This window comes from Acanthopagrus latus, chromosome 1, assembly GCF_904848185.1.
Source record: "Acanthopagrus latus isolate v.2019 chromosome 1, fAcaLat1.1, whole genome shotgun sequence".
NCBI lineage: Eukaryota > Metazoa > Chordata > Actinopteri > Spariformes > Sparidae > Acanthopagrus > Acanthopagrus latus.
In genome coordinates, this window is record NC_051039.1 from 15,181,703 (window position 1) to 15,201,130 (window position 19,428).

General features: G+C 41.6%; 3 protein-coding genes across 12 annotated transcripts in view; 1 reads left to right on the forward strand and 2 right to left on the reverse strand.

The window, feature by feature from the left end:
- Positions 1-2,054, reverse strand: part of klhl5 (kelch-like family member 5) — a 54,157-nt gene extending 52,103 nt beyond the window's left edge. For 2 of the 3 annotated variants that reach the window (XM_037095269.1, XM_037095261.1), the window contains exon 1: positions 1,920-2,054. The gene's annotated coding sequence lies outside the window, so the exon portion shown is untranslated. The remainder of the gene's footprint in view (positions 1-1,919) is intronic. The other variant, XM_037095278.1, reaches the window with a different exon arrangement.
- On the forward strand, positions 191-8,977 carry LOC119018017. Of its 3 annotated transcripts, XM_037095342.1 has the most exons (10): positions 191-330; positions 946-1,245; positions 2,851-3,165; positions 3,909-4,019; positions 4,111-4,164; positions 4,933-4,968; positions 5,088-5,126; positions 5,220-5,252; positions 5,340-5,387; positions 6,355-8,977. In XM_037095342.1, exons 1-10 carry the CDS (start codon positions 243-245, stop codon positions 6,414-6,416), a joined length of 1,086 nt encoding a protein of 361 aa, XP_036951237.1. In that variant the 5' UTR covers positions 191-242; the 3' UTR covers positions 6,417-8,977. The 3 variants fall into 3 exon arrangements, with proteins under 3 accessions (XP_036951237.1, XP_036951239.1, XP_036951238.1); XM_037095343.1 differs by lacking the exons at positions 191-330; positions 946-1,245 and adding an exon at positions 2,041-2,185; XM_037095344.1 differs by lacking the exons at positions 946-1,245; positions 2,851-3,165.
- On the reverse strand, positions 8,411-19,389 carry fam114a1 (family with sequence similarity 114 member A1). 6 transcript variants are annotated; one of them, XM_037095291.1, is made up of 14 exons: positions 19,198-19,389; positions 18,583-18,646; positions 16,732-17,070; positions 16,528-16,612; positions 16,206-16,435; positions 15,105-15,239; positions 14,751-14,903; positions 14,461-14,662; positions 12,243-12,328; positions 11,046-11,276; positions 10,754-10,893; positions 10,607-10,679; positions 9,629-9,682; positions 8,411-9,160 (listed from the first exon to the last, which is right to left on the reverse strand). In XM_037095291.1, exons 3-14 carry the CDS (start codon positions 17,062-17,064, stop codon positions 9,035-9,037), a joined length of 1,848 nt encoding a protein of 615 aa, XP_036951186.1. In that variant the 5' UTR covers positions 17,065-17,070; positions 18,583-18,646; positions 19,198-19,389; the 3' UTR covers positions 8,411-9,034. The 6 variants fall into 6 exon arrangements, with proteins under 6 accessions (XP_036951186.1, XP_036951231.1, XP_036951197.1 ...); XM_037095336.1 differs by having other exon boundaries at positions 14,500-14,662; positions 19,198-19,388; XM_037095302.1 differs by lacking the exon at positions 19,198-19,389 and adding an exon at positions 18,984-19,129.
- Between the last annotated feature and the right edge of the window lie 39 nt (positions 19,390-19,428).

The following is a 19,428-nucleotide window of genomic DNA, read 5'->3' on the forward strand; positions in this document are numbered from 1 at the left end:
AAGTTGTATATTGCACATGTGTCGTGTCGCACCAACGCCTGCTTCTACGATAACTGTGAGCCATAAGGTGCAGGCGTCGTTGTCTCGGCTCGCGGCTACTGCGATGGGCACGGACAAAGTGTGACTGAATGTGTCGGTTTCAAGAAAAGGAAGCAGGCACCACGAGCCACAAGTCATGACTGAGCCCGCCTGAAGAAGGGAGTGCACGTGTGTGTCTGTGCGTGTGATCTGATGGTGCCACAATGACAAGAGCAGCACTAACAAAACTCTTCATCCTCCTGATCCTCGCCTTCATCATCTGCCTACCGGAATTCTTCACGTTGTACAGAGGTGGGTCATCCAAACATCTACAGATGGAGGTTTCATCCTCTGTGTGTCGTGTGTGTTTTTCCAAATGCTTCACTAGCAGCTTCAGTGACCTTCTGAAGCGCTCAGAAGGCAGAGCTGAGGCTGTTCCTTGGCTCGGTTTTGTTCAAACTTTGGATCAAATGTCACCCTTTAAAAGAAGTAAACTTCATGCTGTTGAGTCACTTTGTCCTCTTTCTTCCTCTTCATGTAAGGCTCAGTCTGATTCAACCTCTCTCGTTTTGTCTCTCTGAGCTAAAAGTCATTCCCAAATATAGCTCTTCACATCGCTGACTGACAGCTGCTTTGAAAGTGTTTCTATATTGCGTTGCCTTGAAAAGCTTCCCTTTTTGAGTGCATCTTGCTTTAGGCTTTGTACTCGTCCATGTGTTCACCTTCAATGCGTTTTGTGCTTCGTCTGTCTCTCTCCTGTCTGTCTTTGTCTGTCAGACAGAAACTGGAGGCACAAGCTTCCATTTTGAGATCTTGCTCTGATTTCTGACTTGAGAGCGTTTTGCCTCTTTCCCCCCTGCTCGAAGCCTTCTCCTGTCGAGAAACCGCTCTCAATTTTTTTGCTGTTCATTCTCTCTCTCCTTTCAGTATCAAAAGTTAAATTCCACTGTCTGCCATACCGTCCCTGTGAGCGAGGGAAACCTGTGAAGACAGGTGAAAATGGGAGGATCGAGGATGCTGAAATTAGGAGAAAGACGATGTGTGACCCATCGCAGACTCCAGAACGTGAAAAATGGGAGCAGGGCTGCGCGCAAAAGAATCAAAGTAACATAACGGATCCTGTGCCAGACTTCTGGAGAGGCAGTGAAGACCCAGACCCAAAGAGCTGGTTCCTCTGTGAAACTGATACAAACATGACAGAACTACACAGAAACATCTCATCTTCAGGTATTGCCCAGTTTTAAACATAAGCTTCAGTTGTTTTTTCATCCCTTTGGTCCAGACTCAAATACCTCATAAACTGCTGGATGGATTACCATTTAAGTTTACTTTTCCTAAGGTTTATATTTCTGTTTTTCTCCTCGTGTCATTTTAATGTGAATCTCCTACTTAAATTGATTCATATGAGGCCCTGGTTCTTTCAGGTTGCAGCCACAGGTTGTAAATAGGCTACCACAGAAAACTGTAGTGTATCTTCCTTCTCAGTTATCAAAGGTCGATGAGACACCTTCCAGTTGTTGTTATTGTAGCCTTCAGTTATTTCAAAATGTGATTAAATAAAACTAAGATGTTTCAATAGTCTAAGTGGATACGTTACAGGATTCAAACCACATAAAAAAACCTGTCCCTAGTGATAATTAGCAAAAGATTAGCATGCTAATCATTTAACATGCTAAATGTCACAAATCTCTCAACTCTCAATATCGCTGTCTCTACACTGACCGTCGTTGGCTGTCATTCATCCGCCTCCATTCCTCCCACAACTTCCCGTTCCTCAACAACCAAACATGCTGCTTGGACACTTTCGTGACAATAGCCCGTTTTTACCATTTCTTCCGACGCCAGACACAAAGCAAACGAGACGGCAATGTTCACGAAAAAGCGTGGCGGATATTACTTACCCTAATTCCGGTTCTGGACCTGCCGGTGCGTCCGTCGACTGGAGAGGTGGGCTGTGTGTGGGTGGGCTAGCAGCTAGCAGCTAGCTACACACGAACATCCACAGATTCCGATTCCACCTTGTTGTCCGCGCGTCTCCGGATCTCCTCAGACCGGAACAGACTCGCTCCGGACTCGTTTAGTCTCATTAATCCACAGCAGTCAGTTTAGATGCACAGAACTGGACCGAACCGCCGGCAAAATCCCGGCCCAGCTCGCACCGCTGCAGGTACAAATCCGCTTGTTTCTCAGGTGTGTCGTGGATGTGAGCTCTGCAGTGATTGGCTCTGGTGCGCACGTGGCTATGGTGTGCAGTGATTGGCTCTGGTGCGCACTTGACTATGGTAGCCCCCCTGGAAATGCCGGTAGAATTTGTAAAGCATTTATGTAATAATTTATTAATGGTATCATTGTAGTCCAAACATATCCGATGTCGCGCACCTTTGAACCAAACAGCAGCCATCTTGAAACTCTCAGGTCAGTCTGATCCTGATCTGCAGAGATGTTTGAGGAACACACATGCACACACACACACACACACACACACACACACACACACACACACACACACACACAGATTCCTTGCTTTTATTCCTTGAGAGATGTACAAATGCAATCGTAATGATCCTGTCAGTTTACATTCATGCAACAGTAGCCTAGTGCTTCGAGCTTAATGCTGAGCCAATGTTGATGGTAAGCGGACTGATGACTGGGTTCGCCACCTCAGTTTAGTATGTTAGCATGCTATCATTTGGTAATACTAGCATGCTAACAGCCTCTAGCATGGCTCTAGACTGCTAAAAATGATCATGTAAGTTGCAATGGGCAAATAATTTACGACTATCTATCTATCTATCTATCTATCTATCTATCTATCTATCTATCTATCTGCAGATTTAATGGTACAATTCAAGGTCTCAGTGGAGCTTCAACTCACAGTCGGAGAGACACTCAATCTCACCTTATACGGCCTCAACAATCAGAGCTCCTTACACCTCCACCCATTAGGAGAGAAGGAGGATGAGGATGAGAAAGAGGAGAGGAATCAGACAGATGGTGAAGAAGAAAGCGAAACATTTTACTGCTGCCTCCCTGCCCCACCCACCTCGGAGTCAGCCAATCGGAGCCAGTGTCTCCTTTGGCTTGCCAATCAAACAGTTTTGACTGCAACAGCAAAGGAAAAGCTGCTATGGAAACGGCCACAGAAAGGTTGGTGTCAGGATGAGGGAGCAGAGCTTCTTTATTCGCTCCGTGATCAGTGTGGCTTTACTCTTAAGATCGGAGAGGAGAGGAGACAATAAGAGACAAAGAAAAATTGGCCAATCAGTTTTCATTTGAGGTGAAAGTGTCTCAGTCTCATTCAAACCCGCCGTCGCTCTCAATTTCGAGATGGAGTCATTTTTTTCAATAGAGCAAATTTTTCTGCTCTTGACTCCAGCCTCAGCTCAGTGACTTTGTTTCTCTTCCTCTCTCTGTACTGTAAGATCCGAGAGTTACAGTTCATCTTAATCTACTGTTTCTCCGGGGCTCCATTGATTTTGGCTCCTCTTCCTTCTATTCAGCTCTCCAACACTCCCCCAAGCTTAAAGCAACAACCAAGTCATATTTTCCAGTGTGTGTGTGTGTGTGTGTGTGTGTGTGTGTGTTATAAAATGGATATCCATCAAACATTGTTATTTCTGCCAAATTTCCGCAGAACTTTTCCATACCCTTCCTTACTGTTTCCTCTCTGCTTGGATTTGTAGCTGTATTTCTGCCTCTTGCTATTATTTCTCGCTTTTTTTTCATCATTTCCGAGCTCTGGATGATTGTTATGGATATTTTAACTGTTTTTCTGACATTGACTGTGTAGGCACAAATATATTTGTGTAATGAAAATAATGTTTTTTGCAGGCCCGGACCTTTTCTCTGACCATAATCCGTCTCTGCTTTAATCCCTCTCTGTCCTCCAGACGAGTGGCGGTGTATGTTCAGGGTGCTCTGGCTGGTTCTGCTGTGTCTCTTTCTGCTTATTATAGTGACATCTGTGCTCGGACAGGTCTACAGGGGGAGCGCTGCATGCAGTAAGACACACACACACACATACACACACGCGCACACTGGGTTACCTTGATGTTTTGATGTTGACCCGAAAATGTCTCTTAATCTCGTCAGAAAAGCCCAAGGTGCATCCTGTTGGTTACAACTTCACGGGCCGGCAGCTGAATGGTACATTTTATTCTTAATTCCCTTAGTATTGTTATATTTTTCCTTGATGACCCTTATATATTACACACTTCTCCATCAATGCCTGTGTTTGTAGAGTTCATCGTATACCTGCAATGTTGTGTTCGATTCAGTATGCAATACTTTGAATTAAGCAAGTTTGCAAACATAAAACAGCAGTGCATATCTCCGCCAAGGTCCAGAAGTCCCCTCACTCACAGATAACACCCGCCTTCATATGTCTGATTAGTTTCATCAAGATCCAACATTATTCCCTGAGAAAGTAATGAAAACACTGAATAATTAGCCCAATTTTGCAATGTTAAAGAAAGTGAGAAAACATTCCTGGATCTGTCCCTGTCCTTGTCCATCTACAGACAATCTAAAAATACATAAAAATAAGCTTTAAGGGCAGTGGTCAATCCATAGCTGGCCAACAAAATCCAACCCTGCCAAGGAAAATTCAAAAAGTGCATTTATACACCAAGTAAACTGATATAAAACTGTTAATGCTCACTAGTCTTACTGCCTGTCAAATAAAACCAAACCTCCTTCTATGTTTTCTCACACATGCAGTTGAAAGCACAATCCTGATGGCATTAGTGCCAAAGATAATTGAGATGAATGTTTTGAATGTTCGTCTCATATCACGTCATAGCAGATGTCACGTCTTCTGTGAGAAACTTTTTTCTGGCGAGGGCAGAATACCTTTTTTTGACGAATGATAAATTTGCCTGATACAATGAACACTTCTGCTTATCTTTACACCAGATGGTGAGCGGCACGCAGATGTCATCAGTCCCAGAGGTAACTGAATTTGGTTAATTAGTATGTCATGAACTCACAAAAAGTTATACATCTTCATTTTGAGATGATATTTTAATGTTTTACATTTAAATTGTAATATTTCCTTTATTGTCCCATAGGAATGATCCCTCACTCGCTCGGGTCCCGGACGTGGCCCAGTAAGTTTCTTCACACAGTTTGGATGAAAATCATTTGATAGCTCGGATATTTCAGTTCTTTGATCGTGTTTTTTTTTTTTGTTTAATGGACAGTGCTGTCACCTATTCAAGAAGTTGACAGTCAAGGTAAATTCAGAGAATGAATAACATCACCTGCACTTTCAGTTCTTTCTGTCACATTGTATTTAAAAGTCTACACAAACCTTTTTTCAGACAATCTAGACACTCTGCTGGATGGAAACACCGACCAGTGTTATACAGGTAAACTCAAGAGCCACATTCACTTTGATGCGAGTATTATGTAGGTTTACTTGTTTTTTTATGTTACATCTGTAAAAACGTAAAATATTTTCTTTTGCTGATTGTATTTTGCAATCATAATATGAAACTGCAAAGTAACTAGCAACTGAAGCTGACAAATAAATGTAAAGGAGCAGAAGTATCAAGCAGCAGAAAATTAAATTACTCAAATGACTTACTATGCAAAGTACCTCAAAACTATACATGTACTTAAGAACAGGGTTTGAGTACTTTCCACCATTTACTTTCAACACAAAGCCTGTACCCCCGCTTGCAGGTGACACTGCACCAGTTTCATGTTTTACTGTAATTCATACTTAATATTAGTCTTCATATGATAATCGGCACTGTAATGAAACGGTCAACATCACCCCATTCTTACTTGTTCCATTGTCATCTTATTCTATATCTGTTTATCACACACACACATTTTATATTTATACATACATATATACATATATATATATATATATATATACATATACATATATATATACATATACATATATATATACATATACATATATATATATACATATATATATATACATATATATACATACATATATATACATACATATATATACATACATATATATACATATATATATATATATATACATATATATACATATATATATATATATATATATATATATATATATATATATATATATACACATATATATATATATATATATATATATATATATATATATATATATATATATATATACACATATATATATATATATATATATATATATATATATATATATATATATATATATATATATATATATATATATATATATATATATATATATATATATATATATATATATATATATATATACATATATACATACATATATATATATATATATATATATATATATATCTCTCTCTCTCTCTTGTCTATATTTAGCAAACCTGCATCACCGCAGCCATCCGTCCACCTCCTCCCTCCCAGATGAGCAGGCCTGGTGACAGAGGAGGACAGAAATGGACTCAAAGTGCACTGGAGAAAAATAACATCCATCTGTCAACTACCAGCCACCTTTATGATGAAAATAAAAAACATCTGAGACAAACAAAGATGGTTAAACTTGTTTATTTTCAACATCTCATCCTCAAACAGTCCCAGGGCACTTCATTAGAGGGGAATCTTGATACGTGAGTAAACTGTCCGAGCCGGGAAAAAAAAATGACCTGGCTTTCAAACATTTTTTATTTTCGCATTACAATTCATTCTGTATTCTGAGGCACGAGCACGGCTGATAAACAGCCTCACGCCATCTACCGCTGAAAGCAGGCTTAATATCTTTCCGAGCCTGTGTCTCTAAAGAGAGAAGAAGCAGAAGTAAAGAAGGGGAAGAAAATACGTCATCTCCAACAGAGATCTGTGTAACTGCAGGCTGGAAGAGCCAATTTAACACTGGGTATTAAAAACAGATGCACTGTGAGCACCTTGGGATTGCTATAAAACGCCACAGGTGGTTGAAGAAAAGGAGGAGAAATGAAAAAAATGGCTGAAAACAGCATTACAAGCCCTTTTCAGGAGGTCAGGACCAAATACATAAAAACACCTTCATGTTTCGGCTAATGCCTTCATCATCTTGAAGAGTCATGTGAGACTTTCGAGAGAGGGCACAACGTGTCATTATTGTTCAAGAAATACTTCAGCCTTTTCTTATTTGCCAAGAGTTTAGATGAGAAAATTGTTGCAAAATCGAGTGTTTACAGGAACTACATAGCTGGCACCAGCAGCCAGTTAGCTTAGCTTAGCATTAAGACTGTTGAGCCAGACCACAACAACTGTACAGAAATCCCGCAGAAGCCGATGGTGCGGCTAAGCAAAGGAAAACATTCTAGCTCCTGAGGCTAATGTAAGCTATACTGCTGTTGACAGAAACTTGAAATTTGAAGAATAGAAAACTTGTGTTGACTGCAACATGTAACTAAAGCAAGTTGTTACACAATGCTAAGCTGATGAAACCAGTTAGCTTAGCTTATCATTTAGACTGAAGGCAGGGAAACAGTTACGATGAAGATCCTCTTCAGCTCAGAGATCAATACATTACCAATTAATTTTGGTTTTTACAGTGGCTACTACTGATATGTTTGTATCAACACTGCATCAAAAGACAAAATGTCACAATGTGAAAATGCTGAAAGGGGGATTATCAAGTTTATAGAGAGTTTCAGTTCATCTGTTTAGTTGTTCTTGGCAAACTTTACTGTCATGGTTTGTTGAGGCTGTTTTCAGAGGAAGAAGCTGTAAAAAGTAAGAGGACGTGACATCCTCAGCATCAAACTGCAGACAGACACACTGACCAACGAGCTGGTGAAAGAAGTGGATCATTTAGCAGCTAACAAGCCAAATATTTCCTCAGGAGATGTTGGAAACCAAAAACAGAGATAAGAGAAGCTCATATTCAGCAAGTGGCCAGAAAGGAGGTGTAAATAAGAAACTGTTTGCGAACAAATTGACAATATCAACTTAAAAGTTTCACAAGCTGTTTCAACTGCCCCCATGTGTCCAAAAAATTAAGTCGTATCAGGTTTACGTATGAACAAATGCCCCGGAAACGCCACAATATTTATTTTTTCATAGGTTTGTTTTTACGAATTGAAACACACTAGATATAACATGTTTATTAGTGTACTTTAGTGGTGCTGGTGGGCAAATTGTCATTAGTTGTACCCAGTTTGGCTATTTCCACTTGTTCCTTGGCTCTGTGTTATGCTAAGCTAACTGGCTGCGGACTCCAACTTCATCTTTATCACACAGATATTTCTCATTTTACTGTAAAAGTTATTCCGCAAATTTCACAAAATATTAAACTACTTTTTAAGTGTAGTGGCACAAAAATAAGATAATTAGAGATGAACTCACCTACATTAAATCTTTAAGGTCCATATTTTCAAATCTTACGAAGTACGAAGATCAGATTTTTCTATCAAATCAAGCTGGACAAGAGTAAAATAGAAGGTAGTGTTTCTTCACATAATTTAATAATCATAATTATAAAAAAAAAAACACGCTCAAAGTGTTGTTGTCATGTATCATTATTAATACTGGCATTTCATCTCAAACCAGATTAAAACATGTCAGTTCACTAGTGTCAGTCAATGCTCTGTGTTGAAATAACAATAGACCATCAGGAGTGCAAAGAACGCTTAATATACATTAATGTAGAGTCTCTCCGACACAATCAGTAATTTACTGTTTTTGGTTCAGCTTTTGGAGACGACAGAGACGCAACATTATTTGTCAGATATGAGTGCCAGCTGAAAGTCGAGTCAGCTCTGAACACATTTGGTTCCTCAAAGCACAAACTCAGCTGCGAAACAGAGTCGATACAATTGGGAAAAGACACACATTCAACCTGCATGTGGGTCACTTTGACATGTATCTACTTGTTATACTGTTATCTTTTAGATTATATTATGTATGTTATATATAAAACATCTTCTGCCTGTCGTTATGGCACTTAATGTAGATTTTAGCTCTTAATCTGGAATAATCTATTCTCGACACTTAACTGTACAACAATAGATACATTAAGACAAGCGGCTGAGCAGGTAGCGTGTGTTTGTGTGTGTTAGTGCTGTGTCGGTGCAGCTGGTTCTGTGTTGGACCGACTGTGCTGGCTCTGGAGATGGGAGATCTGCAGGACCGGCAGCAGCAGCTGAAATGCATTCTGGATGTAGTTGGTGCTGTTGGAGCCCTGCAGACGGGAGACGCATCGTCATTTCACATACAAAAAAATTACAGACATACAAAATGACTGGAAGGTGAAGTCGGAGTCACTGGAGAGGGGAGGGGGAACAAAATTTACGGTAACTGGCCAGAAGAAAAATCTCAAACACACTCTGCTCAGATTTTCACTCAAACAGAAAACACACAAAGCCAATTGATGGTGTTGACACCCTGAAGACATACAACCAACAGTGCAGGTTCCCCTCATATCGACTCCCAGCTGACTGGTTGTCAGTCAGAGAACAACAACACACATGCACCCAAAAGCTCCTGACGACCTGCGACCTAGGATCTTGGGAAATCTATTCACAACAGGACTGCAGGGGAATCTCTGCCCATAACACACGCCAGGCGCAGTGATTGTTAATGCATTCCTAGCAGTCATCATACTTGATCATGATCGAGACTATATGAGAAAAAAATCTGTACACCTCACCTCTAGCAGCACGCTATCGACCAGCGGATTCAACTCCTCCGCTTTCCTCCGACCCTGAGAGACAGAACGCCAGAGATGAGAGACGGGAAGCAGCGGTGAGAAAAGATGTGACATCACAGTCTAAATACTCAGTGTACTGATGGAGAGCCTCGGGAGAAAAACATGCAAAAAACTATGGACACTCCATTTCTCTACATATATATTCAAAGCACATAAATGAGCCACATCATTTAACTTTGTGACGTTTCCTTTCATTGTCACCTAATCAGAATTTACTTTAGGGCTACAACTTAAGATCATTTCTATTGTTGATTAATCAATTACTTCTTTGGTTGAAATATCACTTTTTACCCAAAAGTACAAGATGTCCATAAATGTCTGTAAAGATATTCAGTTTACTGTTACAAAGAGTAAAAAAGCCAGAAAATAGTCACATTTAAACTCTTCAGCCCTGCACTATAGAATCATGTTATGCTGCATGATTGGTACATTTGTAGAAATGATACAAAAACATCCAGAACGTTTAATTTCGTGAAATAGTCAAGCCATAAACATGAAACATATTTTGTTTAAATATTTGAGAAAACACATCGTGATACGTCCGATTTGTTTATTATGCAAAATTTCACACTGATCTGCTGAAGAAAAATGCTGTAAATGACTGCAGCTGCAAAAAGTCCCAGACAAATGGACTGTACTGAATCCTGATTCAAAACATTACAGTACAAAGCTGTTTTAGGAAATAACGGAGCCTCTCTTACAACTTCTTTGTGAACCACTTTACATGTCCAGTAGGACACAGTGATCTTAGATCTGTGAGCCACAAGCACGAACATTAAGACAAGGTGGGGAAAGTGTTGTGTTGGATTTTTTTAAATGGGATTTGCTGGCAATAATGAATAAATAGAACAGAGTAACCTTATCCTTTAACACCCCTACTATCCACACACACACACACACACAATCCCTCTCACCTACCCCAACAAAGAGCAGCGTATCAGAGAACTTCTTGGCCAAACACTCCACCTCCTTACACATGGCACATGTCAACCTGGAATAACAAGACAGATCTTAGCAAAACTCTCCCTCTCACACGCATATAGACAAAGGTGTGCACACACGCACCTGGTGAGGATGTGTGCCTGGTCCCTGGCTGGTTTTTCCAGGTCCTGGCCGTGGAGGATGAGCTCTGCCACCTTGTGGAGCTGCTCGATACTGCGAGCCGTCACCTCAGCCAGACTGCTGACTGATGACAGGTAGACAACCTGGAGAGAGGAGGATGAACACACGCACGCACGCACACACACACGCACGCACGCACACACATGGAATCAATGTATCAAATCAAATGAGCCTGTGACAGCAGAAGTACGGGGAGATCAAATTACTTTTGCTGTGCTGAGTCATGTAATGATACCTCTACAGATCTGGGGTCTTTCTCTTTCTTTTCCTCCTCTCCACCCTTCATCTCCTCCTCCCCGCTCTTCTCCTCCCCCTGCTCCTCTCCGCCTTTCTTCTTCTTCTCCTCCTCCCCTTCGTCTTCGGTCTCTCCAGGTGAGACCTGTCCTTCCGGCTGGTCGTGCGTTTCCCTGCCGACCGTCTCTGGCTGTTCCACCATGCTCACCCAATCGTGGGCCTTCATCCGAGCCTGGTGATGAATAATTATCACCCATCAGCTCTGCGTGGAAGGAGCTTGCCATCCTGATGTATGCTAATCAGATGCATATACACGCTCATATGCTAATACAGGTCCTATATGTGTGAGTTTGAATATGCAGAAGGACTTCAAAGGTGATCACTTTTGTATTTCTTATAAGACGGCAGCAGGAGAGAGTGGATCAGAGTTGAAGAATAACAGGAGGCCGTGGTTTCAGAAAAATGATGCTTTGACAGGCTCCCTGTGTTTTGTTACTTCAACTTTGATTCTAGAAACATTGGGACACCGTTCAAAACATAATAAAAACAGAATGTAATCATTTGCATGCGTTTCACATGAGTTCACCTGTGGAATGTTCCAAACAGGTGTTTTTGGGGTCTTTAACAACTTTCTCAGTATTTTGTAGCAGTACAACAAAATTAGTTCATCCACTCAGTCACACAGAAAAAAAAACACAAACAGCAGTAAACCATCAAAACCCAGCAACCAATCATCATGAATTATAAATAAAATACTGATGAGATGGACCTGCTGTCATCTTCTGCATCTTGCTGATATTAATATTACTGGAGTATTAATGTAAAGCAGAATTTGACCGAGCAAGCTGAGATGGACTACATCAAATTACTGAATTTAGGGATTTTTGGTTTGCTCTGTAAAAATGCTAAAGATAGTGAGGCAACTGCTTATCACTGTGTTGACGAGCTATACACTGTTTAATTCATTACTGTTTGATAAATCTAAATGTACTGTATGATTCATGTTTAATTCATAACAATACATAAAAACAATTCATAACTAAAGCTGTCACATAATTGCAGTGAAGTAAAACAAAAAACAGTATTCCCATCTGAAAGCAGAAAGTGGCATGAAAAAAAAGACAAATAATATACAAGTACCTCAGATTTGTACTTGAGTGCAGTATTTGAGTAAATGTTGTGTGTGTGTGTGACTCACCTTGTTGAGTTTGTCTGGAGTGGCAGCAACATGGAGCTCAAACAGCAGCTCGGTGAGAACGCTCACAAACTCCTCGCCATCGGCAGCTGGTAAAAAACACAAAAATACACACACGCACACAAACTCACTTCAGTTTACACAGCACATGTTAAAGCCATTGTTGCTGGAAATGAGAGCAGTTTGCAGCAGGTGCACGTGTTTGATTTCCCCCATGCTGAGATCATAATGATAATATCCTTGTTTGCCTTCATCTAACAGCTCTACAGAGACTCGGTGCACTTTTGATTCTTGTTTTTGTGCCAAATTATTTCAAACTCCAATATATAAATTACAATTAGAGCGTGATGCTCACAGCACTCATGCAGATTTAATGTCTTGATCCGATTGCTTTTGTTTAGAATCTGTGATGTGATGCGAATGTGTCGGTGGCCCCTGAACACCGGCGCTGGATCAGCGTCAAACCCTCCAGGTAAAGGGACTGCTGCGACATCGCCCGAGGGCACCTGTCGCACAGTATAAGGTTACATATAGCTTTCAAAATGTGAAGTGACACGGGGCTGGTGAGATTTGATGAAAGAACAAAAAAAACTTGGCATCACTTGATGTCCCCTCGACACTGAATTTCACTTTGGTAGAGCAGTTTCTACTTTGTTAGCAGACAGCAGATAAGAATCAAAAACGCCTCCAACACTGTTTCCTGCGAGGTTCTCTGGTTTTCCAGACTTTCTGCAAATAAGAAAACTAATTTGTGCGTGTTTCGGGTGAATCAGACATTATTTGACACAACTCTGTCAGTTTTTTTTTCCCCAACATGAAGAAAATGTTGACAGAGAATGTGCTTTGAACAGTTAACACCTGACATTCTGGCTCTGATCCTGACCTTTGACCTCCCTGTGGATAAGGACAGTCGAAAGGGGATTCACTGACAGGGATCTATTTCAATTAAACACCACATAGTGTCACAGACTGACAGTGATGTGCCTGTCAGTCCTTTCAGTTACCTGCGACATTGATGTACTCAGATTCAAGGACTGCGTGAATATTTCATTTTCACTGGTTCACTAATTCACAGGCAGTAACTTTTTTTCAGATGTTTTGGAAGGGTATTGAAGCCTTTGTTTTTCAAGAAAAATAGGAACAACTCCAGGTAGTTTCTTTTTATAGCCTGAAATATTACATTCAGTTCCCCTCCTCCCCGCCCCAATATTTTTTCTCACAGTCCCTTAAGTACCTGTTTTTTTTCTTTCCTGCTGGTTAGAAGTGTGGGAGTTACTGACAGACAAATAAAGTGTTTTCTCGTGTCTTGGTGTTTGCTGCAGCCTCCAGGAACCTGTGTATGGCTCATCTTTATAAATTGTCGGAAAAGCGAGGCAGCATCTCGTCTTCTTCCTCCTGTGAGATGTTATGAAATCATCATGTATCACTTCATGAAGCGGCACTTGAGCAGCACTACTACTACTATTCAGTTATGGGACTGATTAAGAAAATGGCAAAACTGAAGCAGCAGAAGTAAAGATATCTGAACTTCTGAGCAGGGAAGTCTTCTTAAACATCTTTTTTAAAGAAAGTCAAAACCTTGTTGTGCCTCGCACTATTGCACTGCTTGAGTCAGTTACAAAATTGCCTAAATCTTCATTAGCTAGTCTCAATGAATGCATTTAACGTGTTTCTAACAGGACATTCAACTAAGTGTAGATGTTCTGTACACTGTTGAGCAATTTGTTATCTGTCTCTCTTTCATTATTTGTTTCATGTCTGCAACTGTGTAACTGTGCCGCTGCCTGTCTTGGCCAGGACTGTCTTGGATTTTAACCTCAATCAGACGTCTTCCCTGGTTAAACAAAAATTAAATAAACATATTTTGATATGAAATGATATTATGCATTCTCTGTACGCAGTTTCTATCCTTACTTTGATCTTATTTTTACTATTATCATCAAGTCTAATCCCATTTTACAGTTATCATGGCCCGTTTTTCTGCTCACTTCATGCTCCTGTTCTGGTACTTAAAATCGTCCACTGAACTGGAAACTTAAACCAAAGTGAAATCGCAGCTCTGACCTTGAACTTCTGATCCAATCTTAGGACTTATGCCACAGTTCAACCAGAAAATAAAGCCAAAATAAACAGGGAATAAAGCCAGCTGATCCTGGGTCAGTGCTCAGGGACCTCCTTCACCTCCAGCAGGTCTGATATTCGGCTGGTTGGGGTCACTCACACAGGGGGGTAGAACAGTGTAATTGGGAACTTAGATCACCGTTATCCTTCGCCTGTCCTCCTCCTCCTCCTTCTTCTTCTTTTTCCTCTCCCTCTCCTCCCTCCTCTTCCTCCCGCTTGATGAAGATGTCCTTGATGAAAATCAGCTCCTTCTTTACCTCCTCCTGCTCCTCTTCCACCAGGGACGAGAGGAAGGCTTGGACCTAGAGCAGGAAAATATATATATTCATCAACACTATTTTTTAAAAAAAGACTGAGCAGTGCTCTGTAATCCCCACAGTTGTTCTTTACCTTGACCTCGCTCTCGTTGGACAGGATCTCTAGGGCCTCGAGGTGCGACAAGCCCTGGTAGTCGTCAAACAGAATACCGTAGTGAGCCGTGGGAGCGCTGATTGGCTGGTTGCCCAGACGAGCCCGCTCTTTCTCTTTGGCTTCCTTCAACATCTAACAAAAAAACAAAACAAAGTAAAACCTTAATCAACAGTCGCAGAGGTGCAGTCACAGAATGCAGATTCCAGCTGAATATCGCCAAATGAATCCCTTCCGCGCAGACACACAATTCACAAGTTTTAAATGATGCATCTGACAGGAGGAGACGTATCGGATTGCTGTCAGTGTCTATATATGTGTAGTGTGTTTGCGTGCCTGACTCAGCGAGGCGGTCTTCTGCATCAGGGTCTTGGTCTTTTTGAAACCGGGGTCACTCTCAGCAAGAACAGTCATCGTCTTCTTTCCAATGAACTCCAAGGCATCCAAACCCCCACTGATCACCGACTTACCCTGGGGGAGAGAGAGAGAGAGAGAGAGAGAGAGAGAGAGTGAGAGAGAGAGAGAGAGTGAGAGAGTGAGAGAGAGCGAGAGAGAGAGGAAAAGGCAAATCGTAAAGAACATTTAAATTTAAAGAATAAAAAAATGATTTAAAAAAATGAAAATACTCAAGGTAATCCACACCAAGAACCACACCTCCACCTATAACTATAAAGATAACGATGCAAGTAACCACACTGATGATCGATCACGTTCTGTAAACAGCAAAACGAAAGCCCACAGGAGGATTTGGTTTCATGAAGTTCTTCGAACACAACAGGAGGTACGGGAAACAGCACTCTGTTACGAGAGTTTATTGATACCTCTGGCTGACCAAAGATGGTTTGGCAGCATGTCTCAGGTAAAATGGCATTTTTTGATGTTACATTTGCAGCCTTCTATACGTTACATAAGACTGAGTTATTACAGTAGACCTTGTGAAAATTCTCTCTTAAATGCCCTCAATTAGTTACATACGAGAGGCCAGCTACAGTTGGTTCAAAGATGGATTTTGATTTGCTGCCTGCATTTCTGTCTTTCATCGAATCGCTCTGAAATTGGTCTAAATGATATTGTTCACCACTGTCAGTGTCGTAGTTGAGGTGAGGAGTCCAAAGTCTGCTTGTGCTGGAAAGCGAACCATTTATAGTTGTTGCTGTAGTTGTCATTCATGGTGTGGACGTCCCTTTAATTTTTTCATACTTAGTAATAGTTTGTAGATCAGTAATGTAATGTAATCAGGCAAAAGTATGTCATGGAATGATGAAAAATGAGAATGGCACTCAGGAGAGTGCATACCTCCACCAAGGCTCCCATTAATTCAATCAAGCCTAATCCCATATATTGAACTTTATTGCTTTATTGTGTGTGTGTGTGTGTGTGTGTGTGTGTGTGTGTGTGTGTGTGTGTGTGTGTGTGAGCGCGTGTGTGCTCACTGACTGTGTTCTGCACAGCGTGTGTGATGGTAGAGAAGACGCCCCTGCCAGAAGCCGCAGCACTCGCAGTCGACTCCCCAGAGCCGGACAGGTCGGCCTCTCCACTTTCACTTCCTCCTCCCTCTCTGCTCTCCTCTGCTCCCTCGTCCTCCTCTCGTGCCTCCTCTCCTACTGACGTGCTGTGGAGACGCAGAGCCTCTCCTGCCTTCACCTTGACGGAGGTCAGGCTCTGACCTGCACACAGACATGCGGAAAGGTAAAGATGCGAGGGTTGTGTGGATGAGGAAATATGAGATGGTGAAAGGAGGTAACAACAGGAGACGTACCGACTGAGGAGGTGGCACTGCTGAGGAGAGATTTCCCCCATGAGCTCCAACCCCCCCAACCTTTTTCTTTCTCCTGAAGTGACTTCTGCACAAAAACAAACACCCAACCAAAGAACGTCATTTAACAATATATAATTATCAGTATTGGCCTTGAAAGTCAATAATTGGAGATGTTATAAACGTAGAGATACTGGTGCTACAGACCTCCACATCCTCCTCTGCAGCCTCGGGCTCCAGACTAACTGGTTGGTCACATTCGTACACCTGAGCCTCAGCAGGAGGCTCCGATTGGTCAGTCACAACCTCTGAAGTCTCAGCGGTGGCAGCAGTGTCAGCGGTGGCGTTGTCCTCAGTTGCCACCTCCTCACTGGACTGTGGGAGGGCGAATCTCTCTGGGATCAAAGGAGGTTGCAGAGAGTCTAAAGATGGTGCAGGGGCTGCTGGGACATCCTGGCAGGAGTCAGATTGATCGGGCTGAGTGGGCGGAGGGTTGATGTCAGCAGAGGGGTCTCCGTCAGAGGGGGCAGCCTGGGACATGGTGATCTGGAAGAGAAGACATGCTTGATTTTAGTGGGAAAATGTTGATCTGTGTCATCTTTAGATATACAGAAATTTTCCAATATTTTCATTTTACGGTGACATAAAACAGAGACAACAAGCAGATTCTCAGGCTGGAGAAGCTGTGACACAGAATGTTCCACCTCTCTTTCTTGATAATTGACTTAAACAATTGATTAACTATGTTTGGACATGTTTATTAATCAACACGACATCACACTGCTCAGATACTTACAGCACAAAGTCCAAACACTCAAAAAAATCACTAAATCAATTCAAAGCGTTTGCAAACATTTGTCCTCATTTTAACAGTTGACCATCATTGCAACATGGCCAACAATCACTTCAGCAATATTTCCAACATTTGCTTTGCTTTGTTTTATTTTTTAAATGTTTGCATGTATTGGCTTTGGCTTAATGTAAATCCAATTTTAAACCTAAGAGAGAGTCAATGATCTAATATTTTATGTATAGAAGAAAAACACAAACTTTATGGTTGACATAAGAGAATCAAAAGTCAGACTGAGTCAATCATGTAATATTTGCAGTCATACAGTATGCTCTGTAAATACATTTAAAGCTTTATGAAGGAAGTCTTGCATCCCCTCATTGCTGTTCATCTCTGATGAAATAACCATCGCAAATTCAATGACATTAACCTGCATGTTAAATTCATTTTCACTCTAAAATTAGGAGAATATAATTTGTGTTCATTCAAACTTTGTGAGACCAAATGATTATGAATCGCTTCCTGGCTCGACAGCAGCCTCTACCGGCAGGTTGCTGTAACCGCACCCTCACCACGACTTGTCATCTCGATGTTTCCAATCTCGGTTAAGTTTGTTTAAGGCCGTTTCCTGGCAGCGAAAAAAAAAAAAAAAAAAAAAAAAGGCCATTTAGCACAACGTTATCTCTCCTGATGAACTGTGTGCAAAAGATGGCAAAATTCACAGGCTCACAATAACAACTAACATCTGTCCAGAGGAAAAGACAGCCTGCAGAACGGGGCACGATAAGTATGATGTGACAGTTTTTTCCCCCCTTTTGTTTCTGGAGAAACAACACAATTAAAGTAGTTTATCGAAAAGGTTCGAGAGAGAAAGCCTGTAGAGATCAAACGGTGGCCAACAATTAATCACTAAAGCTGGTTTAATGAAAACAATCATTAGAAAACATCAACATGAGGCTTCTTAAAGTGTCTTCGGCTTCTTTTAACACATTATTACACTATGACAACACACACAACGATGTCAAGCAGACAGTCAACAGAGACCACTGTTGTATTACAAGGCGTTCATGACAATTAGGCTATTATTCGCAGCTTTGTCATCTTCTTAACCAGTAAAACAAACACAATTTTCAACACCGAAGCAAATTACTGAAACTTTATCGCCGGCTCCTTGTTGCAGAGTCGTCACCCCCAAGTTGTTGCAAGCAAAGGCAAGTTGTAAATGTCAAAGACAGTTTTGTTTTTGTGAAAGTGACAGTGCAGCTCACCCGAGGTCTGGTGTCAGCCAGCGGCTCCTCTTCCGCCCCGCCACGTAGACAGGCCGGTCAGTGACTGCGCCAAAGAGTATCGACAAAAAGACAAGATGAGTCACTGCCTGAGCAACCGCTGTGGTCTGTTGGGTTGTGAGTCCTCTGGCACGGCCACAAATAACTACGGCAAATGACTAGTAAGCCAGTGCATACAGCAACTGATGGAAGACATTACGCCACAGAAGCCACCACTTTACAACAAGAAGCTACAAATGAAAACAGGCTGTTTTTGACCCTTCACTTTTTTTCAGTTAAAATGTGTTACAAACTGAGGCAGGTTTAAAAGTGTTTTTTTAAAAGAACATTTGCCCTTGCAGAACACTTTTGCATTCCCTCACAGTACTTTTGAGTTCCCTCACAATATATGTTGCCTTCCCTTGCAATACTTGTTTATTAAGGTTTATGGATCAAGCACACCGACTTCTTCTGCCTCTCCCCCAGTCTTCTGCTGCTCCCGTATCTTCACCCAGAGCAGGTGGAGCAGACAGGCGGGGTGGCGGAGCAGCAGCAGCAGCTGCGGCCTAATGAGCCCAGAGACTCTGCAGCTGTGACAGCCAATGGGCCGGTGTTTACCTGCTGGGCAACAGCTCACAGTCCTCCGCATCAGCTCCACTGCTGAAGGTTGCTGCTGACCGCTGAATTGTCATTAAACCTGTGGTTACCTTCTAATCCATATCAGTATGGCCGCTGTTAAGGTCTTTTGGAGGAGGACACATTCGGGAGAGGCCCATGTGCACCATCCAGAATAATTGCGCTATGCTCCTGAAGCTACGCCTCCTGTGTAAATACGAAGACGGAGGTGGG